Raw genomic sequence first — 17,531 nt, 5'->3', positions numbered from 1 at the left:
GTAGCACATTTTGTCATCCTTCATGGACAAAGTCTCTCTAAGTGGTGCTCATTACTGAATGCTCAGTAGCAGTGTCCTGTAGAAACTCCACTTGCAGGAGGAAATCTCTGGTGCTGCACTGCCTGCGTTCAGCCAAGGTGCTTGTTCCAGGGGCACCAAACTGGAATAATGAGACAGAGAATGCATCAGCGCAAGACGATAACAAATTTTGGTCCTAAGCTGAAAACAGCTGCTGTACATGAGAGGAAAGCTTGCTGCTTCCAAATTTTACTCACTTAGCTGACATTTGGGTACTTCTAATTAAAATTTTTAAAAAATCAATAGGTTTTGCTGATAAGCTAGCAGATGGCTTCAGCAAGATGACCAGAAAGGCAGAATGCATGGCACACAGCGCTTTGGCAAAACATCCATCCTGGTGTCTGTACGCCGACCCTTTTGCTGTAATAATAATTTAACAGTGTACACATGTGTTAGGGTTTCCTGGGTTTGCACAGCAACATCTCGAGAATACGTGTACGTCCTGATGATCCGAGCTGGTTGCTGTAGTGGCCACCACGACGTTGATCTTGCTAGAAGAGCAGTCTTTGTATTCCTGATGAAGATAAAGATCTTTTAAATACAAAGAGCCAGGTGTTGTTAATGTCTGTGAATTCTTGTTTCCTATGTCAGCTGTTCAGGTTTCAGCAGCCAGTCATATCACAGAAACGACAGGTTTTCAGAAGGTTTTTGGAAACCTGGCCACTTTTTGGGTTGCTTATTCCTTTATGCCATGAATGAGAATTGCCCAGCTGGTTTTATGGCAGACTAGAGAGCCCAAGGTTTGTAGAAATCCTTAGAGTTTTTAAACATGTTAGTGTGGAAAGGGTGGAGGACTTGGTCAATGCTCAGATGCTTTTAACAAAATCTAGTTTACTTTAAGAGTATATTTTTTCAGGTGGACTTGGATTTTCTAGTACTACTTCTAAACCCAAATCAGCCATATTGAGGAGGTTTTCTGTCTAGTGTGCCTCTAGGTCTCTTGGCAAAAGGATGGCAGCGTAAATTCGTGAGCCAAGGCCCAGAGTACAGTCGGATGAATTGTCTGGGGACACTTCGGGCAGCGTGAGCCCGCCCAGCAGCATGGGGCAGGAGAGGCTGGGAGGTCTGCGGGGGGTGCTGGCGCCGGGGGTGCGGGTGAACCGCTGTCAGCCGTACCCCTTCCCAGGCCACGGCCCTCTGATCCCCTTGAACAGTCAAAACGGAAGGCTGTCCTTACGTGTGTGTGCCTGTGTGCAAGAGGGATAACATAGAAAAGAACAGGAAAAAGAGAAGAGTGCTCATACAGGAAATGATGGATTTTAGTAGCTGCACAGTTCGTGACAGGTGTCATTTGCTTTGAAATTGCCGCACGCTGTGGAGCATGTTCTGTCATTATCTTAAGCATACTTGGTGCGTCTGTCCCACCACAACCAGGATTATCAAGGCGGCATTTTTAAATCTTCCCCGTCACGCACGGAGCTGCGTGCACGTTTGCTTTCCACGAGCGGGCACTGCAGCCTCCCCCCCTGCTTGTGTGTGTCTTTAAGTTGGTGTCTGAGGGGATGACAGCGCTCGCCTGGGGCCAGGCCCCATGGTCAGCTCCGGCCATTCCCGGGTGCCAGGAGGGGCCGCGGGCTCTTGCGTGGAGCAGGACCCGTCCCGCTGCTGGGCCGGGGGCTTCACGGGGAGGAGGGCCAGTCCCCACGGCACAGGCTGGGCTCCCCTGGCCAGGGAGCACCCGCTGGCCTGGCAGAGGGCTGAGCCAGGGGTCCTGCAAAGCGAGGTGCTCTGGGACACTGGCAAGCAGCTGTTAATTTTCCTCTCAAAGTGAGAAGGATTATTTGTGCTGGTAGAGAGATTCTCTGGGTCCCACACTAATTGTCTTGATTAACATGCTGTTCCGCCATCACAGGTGTAATGTATAACAGCTCTATAAGGTTTTCATAGCCTGACCAATTAAAAATTGTCGTTAATCCAAGAAATAACAAGTTGCGCATCTTAATGCCAAGCGAGGGGTTTTGTGTTGCACGTGCAAATCCACGACCAGCGAGGGTTTGGGCACACACGCAGCCCGTGGGGTGCCTGGGGGAGCTGGGGCAGCCTCCTGGGAGCCAGCCCTGGAGCTCTGCCCCTGCTGCCTCGTCACCCCCTCGTCTGCCTGCAGCGAGGCCTCTGCTTCACGAAGGGACCCGCGTCTCCCGGGAGAAGGGGGACGCAAGAACCCAGCGTGGGGGTTTCGCCGTGTACACCTGCCTTTGCCTTGCTGCTCTCAGCCCTTGGCCTCTGCCTTTGCTACCTCTTGCCCTGAGCCACCATCTGTACCACCAGCATTTTCCAAAGCGAGCGCTTCTGTCCTGCGAGTGGTGGCTGCCGCATGGCTCCGGGGACACGGCCCAGGGCTGCAGCAGCGCCATGTCCGTGGTCTGCTCCGGTGCGCTCCAGAGCTGTGGCCCGAGGGCCGCACCCTTCCCCACGGGATGGGTTTCCCCTGGGCTTGTCAAGATTGGGGTGTTCCTGCCCCAAACCCGGGAGGTTTTTCCCAGCCCTGTGGCACATGAGTACCCCAGCAGGGGTAGGTGGTTTGGCCCGGCCTGTCACACAGACCGAGCCCCCGGCATCTCTCCATTTCACCCCCTCTCTTCCTCTTCGCCCTGTTCCTTGCTCGCCCGGCCCTGCTGGGAGGGCAAGGGACAGCTGAGCCCAGGACGCACCTTCACCTTCACTTACCAGTCCCAGTTCTTCCCTCCTCCCCCCGTCCTTGGGGAGAGTGTGTTACCGCAGGGCAGATGGTGCCGTTTGTCCCTCCGGGACGTGGAGTCATGGCCAGGCTGCGTGGCCGGACAGGAGGGGCTGGAGCCCTACACGAGCTCCATGAGAGCGAGCGCGTTTCTGTGCTGTGCTGGGAGAGGTCCTGGAGCTCCCCTGCGCGGGGGGCTCCTGCCCCGTGGTTTGCCGGGCATGTTTGTTATGGTCAGCTGCAGCGGGGCCCTCTGAAGGCAAGACGTGTTGGAGTGAGAAAGAAGTATCTCTGCCCGGGGCCATGCTAACTTATGGTTCTGCCTGAAGCTGGTGTTGGCTTTCTTTTCTATTTTATTATTCTGCCTCTGTTAGTGAACCGGCCCATGAGGAACTGCATGGTCTCTGCTGAGGGCGTTCCGCTCCGGAGGAGCCTTCGATCGCGGCTGCCACATGATGGGGACAGCACTGCCCCGGGCACCTGGGCCCGCAAGAGCCGCTGCTCTCCCTGCGCCTTCCTGCTAAACACTTCCACATTATTTCCTCCTGGACCCTCATTTCCAGCAGTTACAGTGAATCAGACCTTGTGAGGATGGTGGGAGAGATGTAAATTCACATTCTTTCATGTAGGCACTCTGAAACAGGCACTGTGGTGGGGGAAGCTGTAGAGATGCGCTGGGGGAGCTGCCAGATGGAAGTTTCTTTCGTCTAGGTCGGTAGCACTAAATTATTCTTTGCTGTAACAAGGGCAAAGAAATTTTGAATGTGCCAGTATTTTTAGCACTTAAATCTAGGAGAGTTATTCCATTTTGGGGAAGAGTAGCAGCTGCTGCTAGCTCTGCAGCATCACATTGTCGCGGCAAGGAGCCGTACCCAGACGGCAGAGCCCAGCGTGTGTCCAGCCCTCCCCGAAGCTGCCGGGAGGTCTGGCTCAAGCTGTGGCTCCAGCCGATCCCTGCAGGGAACGGCGCTCGCGGTGGGGCAGAGGAACTGCCCCGGGCGTTCCCAGGCCTTTTCTCCATGCTCAGGGGCGGTGTTTCTCCGCAGAGCCTGTCGTCCCTCGCTGCCGCAGCCCTGGCCCAGGCGGGACAGGGGGCTCGGCCGGGCGCAGGTGTTGCGCTGCGCGGCGGCAGCCAGCAACGGTGTTTCAGGGCGTTTTGCTGTTGATACCAGATCCTTACTGGGCTTAATGCAGTGGAATTGATTTCTATTTGCCAGGCTATCATTCACCTCAGCAGGGAAAAATCAATGCCCATCAATCACGTGATTTTGCATGCCATTAGATCCCAGCTTAACCTCTGCTGTCCTCTTCCCTTCCCGCCCTGCTGTCCCCCGCCATGGGCCACACAGTTTGGGGAGGATCAATGGCCTGGGCTCAGCCCTGCGTCACCCTGCCTCTCTGGTGGGGCTCGGGTGCCACCTCCCTGTCCCCTCCACAGCCTTGCCCAGGCTTTTCCTTTCAGCCTGTCTTTTCTGTAGCTGAGGGGCCTTGGAGTTCTCCTGGGTTTGGATCCTCACTAGCCCTTTTTCACAGGCAGGGAAGAAAGCTGCATTCAGGTCTTTGGGTGAGTTTTTTGCTCTGCCTGCTGGGGTGGTGACGAGGGGGCCTGGCTCTGCTGTGGGCTGTGCTGGGGCTTGGGGCTGGGTCCCACTCCTCAGCCGGCACTGGCAGTGCTGCTCGTGGAGCTGCTGGGCTGCTTCGTGTCCCGGGAAGCGTTTCCAGGATGCTCTGGCATCACCCAAGAGGTGACCCTGGAAAGCTTCCGAGTCCCTGAAGTGGCCAGCACAAGCCCTCAGTTGCAGATCTGGAGGGACTGGCCCCAGGAGCACCCTCCATTTGTCGGCCAGTCAGCACCCACAGCAGTCGGCATGGTTGGCCAGTTTGCATTTGGGACTGGGTTGGTTCCTTGGTTTGGGTGTTTTCTTTTGTAAATCTGAACTTACAAAGGTGAGAGCAGGTCATCGTTCCTTTTAAAACACCTTGCAGTGTTCAAGCCCTCACACTGGTATTTTCACAACTCTCCCTCAAAACTCCGCAAGTCTGCATTTAAAGCTCTGACATGCAGCGTGAATTCTTCATCGCTGACAGCGTGTGAGTTTCAGAGTTATTAAAAAACCCCCCTCTTTTTTTTTTTTTAAGAGAGGCAGACAGAAAGGGAAACCAAAGGGATCTCTTAAACAGTGAAATGCAAAGAGTCTCACAATTTCCTGAGCAAGATAAGACCCACAGGCTGTCGCTGAGGTTTGGAGCCAGGAGTCCTCGGGAGACTGAAGATTGTGCTGCATTATTCAGTGGCAACTTGAAGGTTTGTGTCGTCCTTGAAACCCCTCTCTGAGCTCGGGGTGGTGAGTTGCAGAGATGGTGCTTTGCCTGCACAGAGACCCCCGCAGAGGATCCACGGGTGGGCTTAGGGTCTGGCTCTCCCATTACCAGACATGGCTGTGTCCTTCATTTCCCTCCCTAAGCTGTTTAATTTTTCATGACCTCCTCGTGCTTTCTTCATCCACCTGAATGGTTTCAGCTGTAGATTTTGTTTTGCGGTTAACAGGACCCGTCGGTCCCAGGTGCTCTCTCCACCGTGGCCGAGCAGCAGCTGGGCGGGGGGATGGTGCCACAGCTCCACCACGTTCCTGGTCAGGGGCAGCATCCCCGGCCGCTCAGCAAATCCCCCTCTGCCCTGGCTCTGTTTGAGGGACTGACGTGGTGGGGAGGAGAGATGTGTTTGCCGTGAGTTATTATCCCACACTTATCAGCATTAAACTGGATTTGACAACTCATAGCCTGCGATTTGAATGATCTAAATCCTTCTTGATTTGGCAGCCTGGTTTGCTGTTATTTATGGTGCTTCCCAATTTATTATCATCTGCAGAGCTGGAGGCTTTGTGTGCGGTGCCATCCGCCGAGTGATTTATACAAATAACAAAAAGAACAGGGCATCCGGAGCTGAGCTGCGGTCACGGGGCCACGTGCCGGCTGGCAGGGCCGGGCGTGCCAGCGAGATGGGGACGGTCGGGTGCAGGGAAGAGGTCAGGACCTGCCTGAGGAAGGCAGAGCTCCACCCTTGGGGGATTAGGGAAGGAATTGGCCCGATGGTGTCATCTGCACAGCCCCAGGGCTGGGGTGTGGGGCGTGGGGTGACAGACCTGCCCACTCTCCCCACCCCGGACCAGACCCGTCATGCTGGGAAAGCAGCCCGAGGGGAAGGAGATGCAGGAATGAATGAGGAGGATCGAGGATCGGGTCCCTCCTGCGCTTTCTCCCCGGACACCCAGTGCTTGCGGGTTGCCCTCAGTTACAGAAAATGTGCAGGTCCTGGGGGCACCAGGTCTGAGGTGCGGAGCAGAACTGGGGGCTGAAGCACTCCCTCTGCTCTGCCCCAGGTGTTGGGCTGAGGGGCCCTCGGCCGTGCTGTGGCAGGGCCTGTCCCAAGGAAAGCTGATCTTGTCACCCACGGAAGGGCTGGGATCGCGTTTTCAGGAGGTACATAAAAAAGTGAAGAGAGAGAAAGGAGAGCAAAGCTCTGCTCAGCTGGAAGGAGCCAGATTGCCAGGGCTGGTTTAGGGGTAAATCCCTTCTGGGTCGCCCCTAAGTGTCCCTGAGGGACAGACCAGGGCTGTCACCCCTTCCAAGGAGCAGGGAGGCAGTGGCCAGTTCCTTGGAACTGGAGCTGGACAAAATTTGAGAGTTTTGTCGTATTTTTGACAACATTTTGTCAGGAGCAAGAACAATCCTAAAAAGCATTGAAAACGTTGCAGATTTATTTTCTGCCTTTTTCTCTCCTGATTATTGCTACGTGATGCTCTTCTCATGGATCTTCCATGACTGTAAATAGATGGATCCTCTTGACTTCAGCAGGCTCTGCCAGCTTGGTGTCAGTCCTGCAAAGCAGCAGCAAGAACACCTACGTCTCACTTGTTTTGGGGGAGTGAAAATCGGGTCGTTTTATGCATGAGGGGCTGAGCAACAGTGACGGAGCACCAGGACCTGAAGAACAAGCCTGCTCCTCGATACCGCTGCCTGGGACGAGTGAGCTGTATGAGGTGTTTATAGGAACAGAGGAGCTTTAGGGTGAAAGCATGCATAGCAACGGGGAGATGTCTTGTTGTGTTGGAAATTGCGAATTTTGCAGCTGTATGCCTGACTCATTTGTGGACCCCAGACACAAAGTTTACTGTTTGTGATCTTCCCACTGTAACCAGTTTATCACAGTGGTGGTTACAGTGACGCTCCTCCTGCTTTGCAGAATATTTGTGTGTCTGCCGTGGTCCTGCCCTGCGTTTGGAGGAGGTGGTGCGCAGGAGGGTGCGGCAGGCGCGGGCGCAGAGGTGGGTGGGCAGGACACTGTCGTGCGGTGACTCCGGCATCCCCCGCTCCGAGCTGACACGCTGCAAACCCTCGAAACGCGCCTCTGCCGACGTCCCTCCCGGCGAGGGCAGCGGGGCCGGCCTGGGCAGCAGCTCGGTCCCGCCGGCAGCGCAGGGCCGTGCCCCCGCCTGCCCGCCCGCGGCACCCGCTGCCTCCTGTACTGGAAGCCGCGCCGAGCTCTCCTGCAGGGCCCTGCTAGCCTGTTGGGCTGTCACAGTGCCATGCGGCAGCGTGCGGTGGTGAAACCGCTCTGCCCCGCTGGAAAGTGCTCGACTTTGGAAGAAAAGGCAAAAGCTCATCACTTCTGTGCAAGGCAGGCCCTGGAAAATGGTGCTGGTCAGGGGGTGCCTGGGCTGTCCCGGACTGTGCCGGGCATGAGCCGCTGCCCAGCGCCAGCCGTGCTGGCTGACGTGCCGTGGGGACACGCAGCCGCGGGCAGGGCCCTGGGACCGAGCCAGGCCTCGGGCCGCCCTGCTGCACCCTGACCCCCGCGCAGGCTGCACTGGGGATGTCACCCTCTGCCAGGCCAGGACACGCGCTCCTGGCAGGGGCTGGGGACACCCGCCGGGACAGGCGGTATCGGGGACGATCTGCATGGAGCTGATGATGATGTGGGGCAGGTGGGATGTGCTGGGAGCAGAGATGAGGTGCCTGGGGCGCTTCAGGAGTGGAATGAGGTGTCTGGGATGCTCCAGGACTAGGGATGGGGCACCCAGGCCTCTGCAGTGGCGGGCAAGAGCAGAGGGGCAGCAGCGTGGGCAGCTACCCCCTCCGGGTCAGGCTGCTCCAGGGATGCAGGTCCCAGCACCGAGTGCAGCTCCCCTGGTTTTGTCTTCTTTCTTTTTAATAACGGGCTCATTTTCCCCTGCCTCGTGGAGAGCACGCCTTCCCTCCACACTGGGAGAGGGGGAGGGGGGCGTGTGTGTGTGTTATAAATTTCCTATTTTTCTGATAAAACTGTATCGCTACGGCGGAAATCAAATCCTGTCTTCGATATTTTTAGCATGAAAGCGTGAAGGAGCACTGATGCTGAGGGAAGGGAGGACGGGCGGGTGCTGGCAGAGGGGAGGGTCTCCATGGAAACTGTTTTCTTTAAATTCCCACATTCGGGGCACTGAGCGTGTAGGAGGTGATGAAGGAAATGAAAAAGCAAAAAAAAAGAGAGAAGCTTTTTTCCTTTCTGTTGTCACAAAACTGCTATAGGACCTTAGGAGAAATGGGCATAAATTATTGATCATTTCAATGTGAATACATATGCATTTTAATTAATATTCGCCCTGTCGTGTCTCTTGAGAGCAGGGGCGGGGAGATGAGCCAGCAGCAGCCCATGACTGACCAGCCTGTGCTGGAGGGACCCAAGTTCCTGGAGGGACATTGTGGGAAGGATCTGAGGCTGCTCTGTGCCCCTGAATTGTCGCCTCTTCAAGACTCCTCCACCTTACCCTGGGGATGTTCTCTGGTGCAAGGCGAGACCGTTGGTCCTGCCCAGAGCCAGCGCCCAGCCCGTGGGTCCTGGGGGTGACGCTCTGGGTTTTGCCTCGGGTTCAATACTTCTGCTCAGAGAGGGGTTTTTTAATTGTTGGGGGTTTTTTAAGGTATGAAAGTGTGTTGTTAGCCAGGCTCTGTTGTTATCCTTTGAAATCCTGATGGTGGGCATGAGCATCCCACTTCCCCGCAGAGCCTGGGAGTCCCGGTGGTGCCCGGACCTGGCACTCCGGCGGTGCCTCTGCTGACAAGGTGGTGCATTAGGTAGCCGGTGCTGCCTGAAAAATGTCTCACTGCAGCACAGAAAGTTATTTTTAATTCATTGAAAAGTGAATGACCTAAAACCAGCAGCTGGGATGGAGAAAATTAAATAGTGCAAAACATACATTTTCAAAGGGAAAAGTGCCACTTAGTGCGAGGTGCAGGTTAACACTGCCTGGCTGCGGCCGCTGCGGCTCCTCGGCTGCTGCTGCAGCTTCTGCACCCCGCGCATTCTCTGCCTGACCCTCGACTGGTGCAGGAGTGAAAGCCTCTGCGTGAGCTGGGGCTTTGCTCGAGCTGCCGAGCCAGCTTTGGTTCCAAACACAAAGTTTCTCAGTGCTTGAGCGGGTTTGATTTTGGCTGAGGCATCTGTCTACAGCGGTGGGTGCGGTTACCTGTGCGGGTGGGAGGCGCCTTCTGGCTTAACTTTCTAGGGATGGGTGTTTTCTTACATTTGTTAGACCCAATGTCCTTTCCTTGAAATGGCAAATTGGTTTCTGATTCTGCAGGACCCTCAAACGCTGTAGCAAGTCTGGCAGATTCACAGCGACATGGGTGGGATTTGCCCTGCCTAGGTGTTCCTTGCCAACCTTGAGCGGGTGTTTAAAACACCTGTCCTGCCCCTTCAGACACGTTCCCTGCGTGTGGCGGCTGTAGGAAGGAGAGCTCTACCAGCTGGGTTTTGGTTCACTGGCTTTGGCTCCTTTAATTTTGGAGGTTCTAGCTTCAGTGCAGCCTCTTCGCAAAGGTTTCCTTCATGCAGGGACTCATGGATCCTCACTATTCTGGTCGAGCAAATCCAAGGGTAAAGAGCTGGGTGGGTACGAGAGGTTTGTTTTTGTAGTAGGTGCTTGTTTAACAGCAGCATGAAAACCGTGTCTGTACTGTGGGAGCAGGCTGTTGATCTCCTTTTTCCTTCTGCCAAACCCAGTAACGTCGCTGTGTATTGTGGCGTCGCGGAGGAGGGAAGCGCCTCGCACACAGCGCGAGGAGCTCTTGGGCGCACCAGGGAACGTGCAGGGTCGCCTCAGTCCCTGTTGGAGGCGAAACGGTGATGTAGAGGTCGGAGGCTGTGTGTCAGTTATCTGAGGCATTCATGGACTGGAGACCTCTTGGCAGAGAGGGGATCTGTTCAAAGAGCTTTTAAAGAACTGCAAGAGCAGTGGAAGCAACCAAGAATTACGTGTAGATTACATTGGTTAGGGGAAAACAGATGAAAAAACCCTGAAAACCTTCCATGACCTGTTTTCCGAATTGCTTAGTGGGAAGGATATTTAACAAATAGTTAAAACCCAGCCAGGAGAGGAAGAACAGGTGACGTGAAGAAGTTCCATTCAGTAACTTTGACCCCAAAAGACTGAAATCCCTGACCGATGCCGTCTGTGCTGGCACTGCAGCCCGTCCCGCCGCAGTTGGCCTGGCTCTTCTCCGGCGTAAGCAAGAGCAGAGCTCGGCCTCTCTGCACCATGCTTCAGCCTTCTCTTTTAGTGGCAGATGGTTAAAACCTTCCTGGCAGACTTTGCTGCCCATGGAGGAGGTCTGAGGCAGAAGGTTCCATGCCAGGGAATAAGGTGCTTTGCCCTCACGCTTTCCAGCTCAGTGCCAGCCAGCCCAGCCCTGGCACTCCCCCCTCTCCTCTTGCTCGGCAGGACGGGGTGTTACCGTTGGCCCCTTGGGTTTTACTTCTGCAGCACCATCTCCATCTGCGGTGAAACCGTCTCCCTAAATCTGTTCACAACAGCCAAGTGGTGTAAATGAATTAAGATGGGCTTCGGAACGCATTCGTGTGTCACTGCAAACATGCTTCATGCCGCAGAGGTGGGACAGTATTAACAGGAGCAGCCCAGAGTTCATCACGCACCTGCCTGCAGCCGTCTGGATTTTCACAGCTCAGCAGATGTGGTGGGGTCCTTGCACGCTGTCAGGGACAGAAGATCCAGAGAGTGAGTGGGACGCCCCCTTGAAGACAGAGAGTGGTGGCCAGTGTGAACAAATTAGGGATGGTCTTGTGTCCTGGGTTTCTCTGCACCGGAGGACTGGTTTCCCAGGCCGATGTCCTGGAAGAGAGACCCTCAGAAGTGTTCCCAGTCTCTGAATTTGGGCTGACGGCCTTTTATTCCTTCTCTTTTCTAATCGGGTGTGGTAACTTTCTACTACGTGTCTGAGAGGGATGAAAATCGTAGGAGGGAGAAGGGGCACTTCAGGTTATGTGGTTCTGATGTTTTCTCCGCTGCCGTGGGGCAGGAGTCACCGCGGCGCCCTGCGGGTGCCGGTGCCCGCAGCCGGGCGGCTCCAGTGCCCCGAGCACGCAGCCATGGGCAGCGCAGCCCCGTTAGTGCAGGTGGCCTGCGGAGAGGAGAGGGGGAAGAAAAGCAAATGCTGTCAGCCGTGGCGGCAGGGGGGAGCTGCTGTTACCACAGCTAAGTGCTGTTCATTGCAAAATCAATCTTGCACCCAGCACTGGGGTCGTTCTTCTCCCTCCCCAGCCTCGTGCTGGTGGGAGCTGCGCTCCAGGCAGTGGGTGAGCACCAGTTGGGCAGTAATTGCTGTGGAATTAACCTCTGACATTCTTCTAAAAATAGGCCCAATAAATCCAATCATTAGCAGCTCTCCTGCTTGCTTTGCCTCAAGGGTAAACGCTGCAGATTAAAGCATTTACAAGTTACAGGTCCCTGAGCATTTCCCCGCTTCTCCCGTTACTGCAGTGAACCCCGTCCCTGCTCAGGGGCTTTGCTCCTGGTCCGTGGGGAGGGAGAGCGGCGCAAGCGTGGTGGCTTTTGGGGTGACAGAGGGCGGAGAGGCCTCGCTTTCATTTACCTTGATAGACGATGGGAGATTCAGCAACAGCCAGTGGAAAGTGGCCGAGCTGTTGTGGTCACCCAGGCTGCTCTGCGTGGGGAGTTCTGGCGAAGAATACAAAGGTGCCTTCATCTGCCAGGGGCGAAGGGAAACAGGGAAACCACCTCCCCGAGCGTTGGAGAGGGGGAGCAGAAGAGCCGGGCAGGAGTGAAGCCTGCCCCTTGCCCGGGTGAGGTGCTGGGGTGGCACCGAGCCCTCCCCAGGTCCCAGGAATCGATCACGTCCCCTGAAGTGATGGGGGCAGCTCCCCGGGACATGAAGGGAATGTGCTGTGCTGTGCTGTGCCGTGCCGTGCCGTGCCGTGCCATGTCATGGTGTGCTGTGCTGCGCCACGCCGAGCCACCCAGGTCCACACCCCTGCTGCCCACAGCGGTCCCCAGGCTGCGCTGGGCGCAGGAGCAGCAGGGAGATGGAAACTCCCCTGAATCTGGCCGCCGGGGTGCAGGCCAGACCAAGGGGGCAGGAGTGCCAAGCAAAGTTCCAAAATGCTGTGGCCATTATTATTATAAACAATAGAAAAAGGGAGATTTATGGAGATCCCACAGGGGACGAAGCGCTGACAAGGCGTGTAGCTGTACAGGGAATGGCGCTTCCTAGAGGCCTGTGAAAGCCAGTCTGCGGTGACTTAAATTGTCTTTGTCTTCTTCTTTCCAGCTGACATCATCTCTACAGTAGAATTCAACCACACTGGAGAATTACTAGCGACAGGGGACAAGGGGGGCCGTGTTGTAATATTTCAGCGTGAGCAGGAGGTGAGTGCCAGTGAATGCAAAATGCCCATTTGATCCTTTTAGGAGAAGCTTCCTGCTGTTTCCTAATCACTCTGTGTCACTCCTAACCTCAGGCCTCTCCTGGCAGACTCTAAACTGAAAAGCAGCCATTAACATAAGCAGAACTAGATTTCGTGTTGTAAAACAGCCTCCAAACCACATTGCATTTCCCACATCCTTTTGCTATGCCTGCAGCTCTCTGCAGCCAGGCGTATCTTGTCCATCTCATAGCTAACACCACCCGAAAAAAGCCTCCCACACCACCAGGATGTCTGGAAATCACGTTTCCCTTCTGAAACGCTTTGCCCCAGGACATTTTAACAAACCCTCTGTTGAAGCCTCCAGGTGAGGATCTGCCGCAGGAGGGGCGAGTGCTCGGCCATGGGCCGGGGCGCCTGCGCTGGTGTGCCCAGAGCCGGCCTGGCCCACGGGAGCTGCATGGCCCCAGGAGGTTTCCGCTGCTTCTGGAGCCGTCCTGGTTAGCTGGTCCCGGTTAGCTGGTCCTAGTTAGCTGGTCCCGGTTAGCCAGTCCTGCTCAGTGCACAGTGGGAGCCATCTGCCCCGGGGGGTGTTTGCTCATGGTGGGAGGGATGAGTCAGGCCTGGCCATGAAAAATGTCACAGTCCAGTGACGCTTTTAAATTTTTGTCAAAGTTACAGCCTCAAAATTGTTTCTGTATACGCTGGAGAGAACCAATCGGTTAAAGGTTACATGCAGAGATGCTTCATCAACCTTTCCAGCACTATTTCATTTCTCATTTTATTATTCTACTGCTTTTCCTGAACTTTAAGCCTCCGAGCATCTCACCGGGTGTATTCTGTGCAACTTCCACTTTGGAGCAGCGCCGTGCTCCAGGGGACAAGCGGCAGTTCACCAACCCAAACACTTCATTTGCATGTGGGAAGTTCACCTCCCTGATAGTTTTCCTTTCAGTACGCAGCCCCGTCCGCAGCCCGGTGCTGGGCGGTTCACCGGGTGGGATTTGCAGGTACACGATACCGCACAAGTCCGAGCGCTGGGCCGTGGCACGCAGCGCCAGTTCCTGCACAGATCGTGTCCTTTTCTTGGTTGTGTTACTCCTGCTTTGTATTTGTGCACCTGTGGGGCCAATGCTGCTCCCCCCATGCTGGTGCTGTGTGGCCGGCTGCTCCTCGGGGGATGCTTTCACTGCCCGGCACGAACTGCCGCTCGGTCCCAGCTGCTCACAGGGATGCCAGCACGGTGGGCTCCGTCCCCACACCATCCCCGCTCTGTCCCTGCTCCATCCCTGCTCCAATCCCACTCCATCCGCACTCTGTCCCTGCTCCATCCCTGCTCCAATCCCGCTCCGTCCCCGCTCTGTCCCCGCCGATCACACCAGCGTGCGGGGTCGCTGGGCCACGGGAGGCCGTGCCTGGGGCTCAGACCCACGCTGCCTCACCGCAGCCAGGCACTCGCTGTCACTTAACAAACCTGAGAGAACCAGAGAGCCAACACAAAATGTTCCCTCGCTCCATGTGCCTTAACTTCACCCCGTTCCCTTCCCTGCAGAGCAAAAACCAGCCCCATCGCAGGGGAGAGTACAATGTCTACAGCACCTTCCAGAGCCATGAGCCGGAGTTCGATTACCTGAAGAGTTTGGAGATAGAGGAGAAGATCAATAAGATACGATGGCTCCCGCAGCAGAACGCAGCCTATTTCCTGCTCTCCACCAACGGTACGTGGCGGCGGCCGTGGGCAGCCTGGGCCAGCCTGGCACACGCCAGCGCTGCCGTCCCGCAGCCCCACAGCCAGACGGGGCCTTCTCTGTTTGTTTCTGTGAGGAAAATACACGCTAAAAACCCATCGGTAACACGGGTGTCATGGGGGAGCAGGATCAGGCCCAACACTGTCTGGCTGAGCTCGATTCCCGCACACGAGGTTTTGTCCTTATTTCACAGCAGCCTCACAGCAAGGGAGGGAGCCTTTTCCCCTGCTGACAACTTTAATTTTTTATTTTTTGGATCCTAAGAACTCTTTTTTTCAAAAAAGAAAAACTGCAGCAGATTTGTTTCAATTTGCAGCTGTGTTCAGCTCAGCAGTTCCATGTTATGTTCAGATAAATATCAGGAGGATCCAGGAGTATTACTTGGGATGAATGGGACCTTAAGATGGATGTGACTTAATTACTTCAGGGGAAAAGGAGGGGTCTAATTATCTTCCATAACCAACTTACTTTGTATTATAGAATTGACTCTATTGATCATTGTAATAAAATTCAAAGACTTATTAAACTCATTTGGGGGAATAATCATTGAAATGCAATGAAGATTAATTATAGAGCATAATGTTCTGTTAATTGAGTTTTTAAATAGTTTTTTGATTAACAGGGATATTATCTTTCCATTTGGGATGGTGTTTCATAAGCTAGCAGGTTATCAAAATGATTCTTTTAGAAATACTCCTGTGTTATGCTGTTTCTTTTTGTTGTTCCTGTTAAACTAACAGTATATATAGAAACCCTCCAAAATGAAGCGGGTTAATAAAAACAAAATTAATGGCACTCGGTTGGAATTGCCGTGTAAAGGAGAAAATGAAGATGGATGATACGGTTGTGTATGAAACCTGGTGGAAGTGATGATAAACTACTGATAGAGTCTCTGCCAGGAGACTCGAAGAAAACACCATTATTCAGAATAAATCCAGGCGTTCCTGGGGCTCGGTGGCCCTGGGCGGGTGGGACGCCAGGAGGGGACAGGGAGCCATGGGGGCAGTGTGGAGCTGCCTTTGGCCCGCGGTGAGTGCTGGGCTCTGCGCAGCCGCTGGTGGGGAAGGTCAGGGTGATGTCTGAGTGCGTTTTAGGCACCATTACACCCCCCTGGGGGAGCGTCCAGGGGCCATGTGCCTCCAGGCACACTCCGCTCCTCCGCCTGCTGCCGCCCCAGCTGGCTTGCTGGGACCTGGAGTCTCCCAGAGCTCTGCCCCGCTCGCTGCACGCTGGGTTTCTGCAGGAACTCCACCAAAAGTATCATCTACCTTGTGGCACCCTGTGCCTGATGAGTTTTAAAGCCGTGCAGAGCTCCCGGTGCCTGCTGCTGGCACGGGCGCTGCTGTACCCCGACACCTGCGGGGTGACACCCAGCTGGAGTCACCCCCAGTGTCCCCGTCCCTCCTTCCCTGCTGCCGGAGGGGCTGGTGTGGGGCTGGGGGTCAGCGGGGATGGCCAAGGGGTGTTTGCAGAGCGAGGGTCAAAGAGGAGGAGAAAGGGAGCAGCTAGCAGGGACAGAATTTGGAGAGCTAGTGCTTCCTTGGTATTTAACACATTTCCAGTTATTAGAAGCTGAATTACTTTAGAAATTACTCTTGGAAAGTAACCGGTGGCCCCCGGGTGACTGCTGCATGAGCTGGGAACCGTAGGAGCAAAATTCTTAGGTGGCAGCCTGCTCTGGGCTGGGTGTGCGGGGAAGGGGGGGGCGTGTCTGTGTGTGCACAAGCGTGTGCACGTGTCAGGGAGGAGCAGAGCAGCGTGTGTGGCACTGGCCCCTCGCCAGGACCTGGGGTTCGGCCGCTCTGCGCGGCCCCATCCCGGTGCCAGCACCTCGTCACCTCCTCTGGGCAGAACTCGGCCCCGTCAATGGGTAGATTGAACGCCAACGTTCAGGGCCTGAGCCCTGGGGCTCCGAGCCCTGGGGAGTCACTTCCTCTGTTGGTTCTCCGTTAGTCCAGTAGTTCTGTTCAACATCTCCTTACATGGGGCGTAGCTGCACCAGCACTTGTCTGGCAGGAACAGGAAAACCGGGGCTGGGGGATAAAGTGCTGTGGTGAGAGGTACCTCTGCGGCCCCTTCGCACGCGCGGCCGGCGGGGACACAGCAGATTTCTCACCATCATAAACCATCCGGCCTCGGCGTGTCGGTCAGCGGCGGCTGGGGGGCAGCCGGCTGTAACGCCTCCTCTCTCCTGTCCCCAGATAAGACTGTGAAGCTATGGAAGGTCAGCGAGCGGGACAAGAGGCCGGAGGGATACAATCTCAAGGATGAGGACGGCCGCCTCCGAGACCCCTCCATGATCACCATGCTACGGGTGAGTGCGGGGAGACCGAGGCTGCCGGGAGCCTTCCTCTTCAGGCTCTGGGATGAAAATGGCTGCTGGTGTTGCCCACGTGCCGCAGTACCAGTAACACCCCGCCGACGCGGTAGGGCGATGGTGGAGGGCAGCGCTTGCTCCTTGTTTTGGAGGCCGGTGCTTTGCCTGGTGTGTGGGTGCGGGAGCTGCTGCCGGGGCGGTGCCCGGGCTGTGCCAGCCCTGGGCCGGTGTGCCGCGAGGCACCACGTTTCAGCTCGTGGCAGGTACCCCCGTGCCGCCCTGCACTGCCGTGCGTGCCCCGTGCCCTGCGTGCGCCATGTCCTGTGTGCCCCGTGCCCTGCGTCCCCTGTGCCCTGTGTGCCCAATGGGCGAGGCGGCGGTGAACAAGCTCTCCCTGCTTAGTGTGTTTGCCAGCGCAACTCCTGCTTCAGGAGCATAACTACTTCCTCTAAATGAGTTTTCCTCCCAAGGAAATCTAAGGAGATTAAAACCAGCCTCCCAAATCAAATGCAAACACCTAAGGCTGCATTTCTCATCTCCTGCAGGGGGAGGGATGCCCAGACCCCATTAACACAGCCGCCCCTGTGCCCTGGGAGCACGTCCCTCGGGCACGGCAGCGCCCGTCTGCTGGGCATCGCTTTGCTGCCCGGGCAGCTGCCTGCACCTGCTCTTCCCAGGCTGCCCTGGGAGAGCTATTTATGATCTTTAATTTGCATATAAAGTGCCTGCTCTGGCCTGAGGTGCTACGTGCCCTGGTAATTCAATCAGAGCTCACCCCGTGCCCCAGCAGCTCCGGCAGCGGGTGCAGGCAGCGGGTGCAGCAGCGGGTGCAGCAGCGGGTGCAGGCAGCGGGTGCAGCAGCAGGTGCAGGCAGCGGGTGCAGGCAGCGGGTGCAGCAGCGGGTGCAGGCAGCGGGTGCAGGCAGCGGGTGCAGCAGCGGGTGCAGGCAGCGGGTGCAGACAGCGGGTGCAGCAGCGGGTGCAGGCAGCGGGT

At 55.9% G+C, this 17,531-nt stretch overlaps 1 protein-coding gene across 3 annotated transcripts in view; it reads left to right on the top strand.

The window, feature by feature from the left end:
- The window catches only part of PPP2R2B (protein phosphatase 2 regulatory subunit Bbeta), a 99,275-nt gene that overhangs the window by 61,565 nt on the left and 20,179 nt on the right, over positions 1–17,531 (top strand). For all 3 annotated transcript variants that reach the window (XM_074916252.1, XM_074916250.1, XM_074916251.1), the window contains 3 exons: positions 12,380–12,477; positions 14,026–14,191; positions 16,423–16,535. In XM_074916252.1, the coding sequence (XP_074772353.1) occupies positions 12,380–12,477; positions 14,026–14,191; positions 16,423–16,535 (377 nt within the window). The remainder of the gene's footprint in view (positions 1–12,379; positions 12,478–14,025; positions 14,192–16,422; positions 16,536–17,531) is intronic.

This window comes from Athene noctua, chromosome 12, assembly GCF_965140245.1.
Source record: "Athene noctua chromosome 12, bAthNoc1.hap1.1, whole genome shotgun sequence".
NCBI classification, from domain to species: Eukaryota; Metazoa; Chordata; class Aves; order Strigiformes; family Strigidae; genus Athene; species Athene noctua.
The sequence above is the reverse complement of the archived record's forward strand: the minus strand, read 5'-3'. Positions and strand labels throughout refer to the sequence as shown.